At 42.3% G+C, this 6,507-nt stretch overlaps 1 protein-coding gene across 1 annotated transcript; it reads left to right on the top strand.

The window, feature by feature from the left end:
• The first annotated feature begins 1,476 nt into the window (after positions 1–1,476).
• Positions 1,477–5,340, top strand: mstnb (myostatin b). The gene is given in 4 exon segments (XM_035676400.1): positions 1,477–1,972; positions 2,380–2,750; positions 3,565–3,840; positions 3,842–5,340. Coding segments are annotated over 4 exon segments (1,134 nt in total). The 5' UTR covers positions 1,477–1,593; the 3' UTR covers positions 3,950–5,340.
• The last annotated feature ends 1,167 nt before the right edge of the window (positions 5,341–6,507 follow it).

Below are 6,507 nucleotides of genomic sequence, written 5' to 3'. Positions count from 1 at the left end.
CAAGCTTGTTGAAAAATGTCCTGTATATTTTTTTATTTTATTTTAGTTACGTTTTTTTAACTACACAATATCTATACAGTTTTAGTTTTTTCCTCCTAAGTTTGTAGCTTTTATTTTTATTTCAGTTAACTCAAATGTTTTGTCAAACCCAATAAGTGTTAATTAATAATTAACTCCTTAAATAAAATAAACAAAAGTGAGTAAAAGAAGAAAACAGAAAAGCTTCTGTCACTGTTTTATTATAAATGATCCCACATTGTTGGATTAGTGTTAGTGATGGATGTGTAGATTATATTTTTGCAAGAATATTGTATTTAACTTTACAAGAGAATCAATTAAACAACAAATCAGAACTATACAACAAAAACAAAACAAGTCTCCTTATTAAATGTTTTCTCCTTCAGTTTCTCGTTTTTTTAGTCTAAATGAGTTTGTCTTTGACTTAGTGTCTAATAATTAGAAGAAGCACAAGTTTGACTTGTTATATCATCATTTTGACTGACTGTGAGATTTTATTTATTTATTTAATTTCCTGTTGGAGATTGTATTCGACATAAGTAATCATTATAATAATTATTATGATGAAAATGTATATTTTTCCACCTCAGTCATTTTAATAATAATTCAACAACGGATTTGAACACTGAATGGAGGAATAAACACAGACTCTCTGGTCACTAATAATACTCTTCCAAGCTGACTGGAAAGCGTTTTCATTTTCAACCCATTCTTCCATTAAGTTCACTCTTAAAATCCTCACAGTCATTCAGGTCGCCATGTCACTGCAGATGATGAAACCTCTCATGCTGAATGAGGTGACCTTTCCACACGATGGCGCTATCTCCTCATGCGCTACAACAATGATTAGAACAAGTCCTGCACTAAAGATTGTTCTATATTTGTCCTGAATTTGTTTTTATTCCTGTACAAGAAACGATGAATTTCCACTTCTGATTTTGATTCTGTGAACAGACGACACCTGGAGACGGACTTCACTTGCACTGCATTAAACTGTAAATCTTATTTTTCTTTCTTTAAATTGAATATATTTCCACAACCAAGCAGACAGTTGCATCCATGTACCTGCCCTCAAAGGCGATTCATGTTTCATGGACAGTTTATTCTTTAAAAGAATTACAAACATTCACACGCAGCACAAACTGTACAACAACTCTTTATTTCATAACTTAACGGGCAGTTTAGTTTTAATTTGGGTCATATAACTTGAGCTTCATCAGACCGTAACACATAACCGACAGCCCGGTCTGCGCGCATTGCGCAATCACTGTAAGAAAAGTGAATTTATCCATCTGTGGACACGTTCAGCACATGCTCACAGTCTCCATCCCTTTATGGGTTGACAACGAAAAAAAGTTTTCATGTCAGTCGGTTAAAATTCATTGTTGCCTGTCCAGCCAATCATAGTTTTTGACGACACAAAAGAGGCTAAAGTTGGAGTATAAAAAGGTGTGCGCTAATAAAGTATGATGCCTATCAGTGTGGGACATTAATCCAAACCCAGTCCAGTCGCGCATCAGGTCCAGCACACACCAAGGGATCTTTTTTTAAACCAAACTTCACACCTTAGAGACAATGCATCTGTCTCAGATTGCGCTTTATCTTAGCTTGCTGATTGCTTTGGGTCCAGTAGTTTTGAGTGACCAAGAGACGCACCAGCAGCCCTCCGCCACCAGCCCAGAAGACACGGAGCAGTGCGCTACCTGCGAGGTCCGGCAGCAGATTAAAACCATGCGATTAAACGCCATAAAATCTCAGATTTTGAGCAAACTGCGAATGAAAGAAGCTCCTAATATCAGCCGAGACATAGTGAAGCAGCTCCTGCCCAAAGCGCCGCCGCTGCAGCAGCTTCTCGACCAGTACGACGTGCTGGGAGATGACAACAGGGATGTGGTTATGGAGGACGACGACGAGCACGCCATCACGGAGACAATTATGATGATGGCCACTGAACGTAAGTTTTTATTTCGCTTTGTTGTTTGCAGGATGAAAAAAATGCGCTTAGACGTCTCCAAAATAGGGTTTTACGCACGGGGCAGAGCGCAGCGGGGACGCTACCAGTGGGCTTTATTTAGACAACAGGAAGCTTCACCAGGTTTTGATATTGTAAATATGTATATATAAACATTACCAAGACTTAAGACAGTATATGGCTCGGTGTATTTAGGCAAACAGCGTCATTACGCACATGGATTGTAAGGCTTTCTAAAACGTTATCAGCCAACAACCAGAGTTCAAATGTCGTGTCAGGGATGTTTATTTACACCAGGTTATTTCTGTCTGTAAATTTCAATCACACATGGTCAGTATACAGAGAACACAGAGAACCTTTTCTCTCTTTCTCTCTTTCTCTCTCTCCAGCCGAGTCCATTGTCCAAGTGGATGGGGAACCAAGGTGCTGCTTTTTCTCTTTTACTCAAAAGTTTCAAGCCAATCGAATAGTCCGGGCGCAGCTCTGGGTGCATCTGCGCCAGTCGGACGAGGCGACCACTGTGTTCCTGCAAATCTCCCGCCTGATGCCGGTCACGGACGGGAACAGGCACATACGCATCCGTTCCCTGAAGATCGAATTGAATGCCGGGGTCAGCTCTTGGCAAAGTATAGACGTCAAACAAGTGTTGAGTGTGTGGCTGCGGCAGCCGGAGACCAACTGGGGCATCGAGATTAACGCCTTCGATTCGAGGGGAAACGACTTGGCCGTGACCTCCGCAGAGCCTGGAGAGGAAGGACTGGTGAGCTCAACCTTTATGTTACTTTAGAGTGAACCCCAATGGTCAGGTTTTTACTGTAAGTGATAACAAGCAGTTTATTTCATCAGTAAACAGGAGTGAATGATGTTGGTGTAGCAGCTGAATTAGTGCATTATCTGGGACTCCACTATGACCAGAGTGGTACATATTTCTAATAGTCCAGTGTCTTCTTAGGTTGAAAAAAGCATTTTGGATTCATTATTGTGCTGTCCTGAGGTTTTAACTTTGGGCTTTAGTGTGCAGAGAGGCTTTGCAGAGTCAGCAGGTGGTTAAACATTCCTGCATTTCACTGCTGGAGGAGGGAATCAAGATTTAAGACTTTGAAAGCAGTTAATCAACACAGACTCCATGTAGGCGCACACCTGCATTTGGACGAATGCCCAGTCCACAATAACCTCAAATCTTATTGCTTGATTACATAAAAGTTCACCTGCCCCACATTCCTTAAAGTATTCTGTGTGACTGTGCAAATCAGAGTAATTGCCGCGCCACACACACACACACACACACACACACACACACTGCTGCTATCAATGACAAACACTTATCACACGGCTCAAATACTGGCACCGGGCTCTGAGGCAATTAGAATACCTAGACGGCTGTGGCTAACCAACCGTCAGATGATTTAATTTCTTTAAAACTCAAAGTTTCATAATATTATCGTGCCATGTTTGAAAACCTGCTCCAGAGGTCGAGTGCAGCAGATTGAAAGGATGTAGGCTGAATGTTGTCATCCGCCTCCGTTTGCAAACCAGCTCTTTCCAAAGCATTCACGCACGCTCTGTCATTGCAGCAACCATTCATGGAGGTGAAGATCTCAGAGGGCCCCAGGCGTGCCAGGAGAGACTCGGGCCTGGACTGTGACGAGAACTCTCCAGAGTCCCGGTGCTGCCGCTATCCGCTCACAGTGGACTTTGAAGACTTTGGCTGGGACTGGATTATTGCCCCAAAGCGCTACAAGGCCAACTATTGCTCCGGGGAGTGTGAGTACATGCACTTGCAGAAGTACCCGCACACCCACCTGGTGAACAAGGCCAACCCCAGAGGGACCGCAGGCCCCTGCTGTAAACCCCCCCACCAAGATGTCGCCCATCAACATGCTCTACTTTAACCGAAAAGAGCAGATCATCTACGGCAAGATCCCCTCCATGGTGGTGGACCGTTGTGGATGCTCTTGAGTTGGGACGGAGACCCTGGCGAGAGGGAGGGCAGGACGGAGGGGCCGCGGCTCAGTCCGGACTCCAATTTCAGACTTTTTGACACAACCAATCCACCAGTTCCAGTGCTTTTCCTGCAGCAACACGGTGCAATAGAACCAGAGTAGAGGCCACAAACAGCCCGACCTTCCCACAGGGCAGCGCTTTCACAACCGGCATAGCTCTTACTTTTCTTTCCTCCAGTGAAATCTTAGCCATAGAGGCTTGAAGTCAGATGGATGCAGGAACACACACATACACACACGCCGGACCTTGGAGTGAATGTAGACAGAAATTATCCAAAAACTTTCTTCTTCTTTTTTCCCTGTATCTCGGTGTTCTGTGCTCTGTCCATTTATACAAACGTGCCGACAGATTATACTCATACGCCATCTGCTCCACTCCACTCCACTCGTAGCCAACATACAAGCTATTACACTTTTTGCTAAGCTATATGTTTGTGATAATCATTTTTGAAGTTATGTTTTAAGAGTGAAACCAGGAATCCTCATGGACTTTTTGAAAGGGCTTGGAAAAAAAACACAGCTGGAGACTCTTTAGGGTGATACTTCACACTGGTAGAACATGTTTTAAGTACACGTAGGTTCATAGGAGTTGATAAAAGGTGAAAAGTGGCTGCACTGCAAATCACTAGTCACCCTCGCTTTATAACAGCCGTTTATAAAAAGCCAGCCAAAGATTGCAACATTAACTAATTTGGAAAATTTTCCTTCTTGTATTGGATCAAACTCTTAAGTTCTAGTCTTGTTTTTTATCATATTGAGAACTCGATGCAGGTGGTGACGTGCTGGTCGATCACTCCTATAAACCAGGGTGAAGTACCACTTTAGGTCTCGACAGGTCTTCAAGTACTCTGCCATACAAACACGCAACAACATACCCAACCGAGGAGCGTTCATGCTCAGTCATAATCTTCACAATCCAACAAAACAGCCTGACCTGCCCGATACACTTGAATTATTCTGATTGTAAATTCACATTACTGGACAGAAGGACTTGAACTGAAGGCACAATGAATGCAGCCTACAAATGAAAAATGTGTTTAAGACAGAGAAAATGGATTGTCGAGATGTATGAATGTTGAGATCATGCTTAAACTCTGTCTTACAAACAACACAGTTTGCACTATGGCACACCAATAGAAAGAATTGGTTGCTACAAAAGTTGTAAAAACTGATTTTGATATGTTTGCTAATTTGTATTGTATACATATGCCATTGTTTCCATTAGGAGTTGCCTTTCTAAACCACTGTTGGTAAATGTATAAAACCACAATCTAGCAAGATAAAAGATGTAATACAGCAACTCTATATACTTGTTTTAACAAATAAAGTTTCCAGCTTGTTTGTTGAGTTCTGTTTCTTTGAGTAGTTTGTTTCTGCATTACATTCAGACAGTGTGTCCTACCAACTGAAACCTCACAAGAAGCAAGTATGCTCATTTTCTATAAATCTGAGGTATCTTAAGGTATATGTAGTTGCAGTGGAGGCTGCGGTATCTTCTTGCATTCAGTTTCTAAATCATACACAATATGACATTTGCAACACATCTCAAAGAGGTGATTGCAACCATTGAACATAATCTTACTGCAGTTTATCACAAAAACAAGGCTGGACATGCCTTTTTTTCTACAGTGGCTTCAGAGATAGTTCACTGTCACTGTGTAGACTTATACATCACAACAACCTGAAGCTAAACATCGCAGTCCCATTTCACACTTCAGCAGATGAGAATCTTTGTCTTCCAACACATGGTGTAAACTGATTACACAGGCAATGTATGAGTGTGTGTGAGCTGGGTGCATTGGTGTGCGTGGAGACACACACTCCGTCTACCTGACTAAACCTGCACAATCACATCACGATAAGCCTGTTTTATCACGATCGTAATTCAGCCCAACTTCCCTGACTTTGCTTTTTTCCAGTGAAGGGATGTTGGGAAAGTATTGCAGTCTAATGAGAGGATGTGAACTCTGGTGCGCTCTGACAGCATGACCTATTCGACTGACGGCCTCATTGAGGCTTGACTTCCGCCCAGTAGAGGGCGAATTGAGCACTGCCCCTGAGAGCCACTTCCTTTCCTGCTGAGAGCTGGAAAGCTGCCACGATGATCGGCCATAGCAGAGAGCAGACTCCGGGTAAAGTGGATCCACAGAACTTCTTTTCCCTGGGGGGAAGGTTTTTAGATTCGGCCCTTCTCTGTTTGCTGGTGATGGGGAGATTGAACAGCACAGGATTTATAATCTGTAATCTCCATCCTCATATGTGCTTCTACAACTGTGCTGTTTCCATCTGCAGTTTGACATGGGCATGAACTTTTTATGAGTCTAATACTCTCCAGCAGTTTCCAGCCGTTTTCTTACACGTTATTACTCATGACGCATGTCTTAAAAATTAGCAATTGAAGAGTATGAAAATATAATTTCTCCCAGGTTCCGTGTATAAATGTCAGTTAAACTTGTTTTCATAGTGTTACAGCACTAAAGTTTCCATTTTACACAACTTTGTGAATTTACATTT

The sequence above is a fragment of the Morone saxatilis genome, unplaced genomic scaffold, assembly GCF_004916995.1.
Source record: "Morone saxatilis isolate NCDOM2014 unplaced genomic scaffold, NCSU_SB_2.0 Contig5, whole genome shotgun sequence".
Classification (NCBI taxonomy): domain Eukaryota; kingdom Metazoa; phylum Chordata; class Actinopteri; family Moronidae; genus Morone; species Morone saxatilis.
Note: the sequence above shows the minus strand (reverse complement) of the source record. Positions and strands in the feature narration are given on the sequence as shown.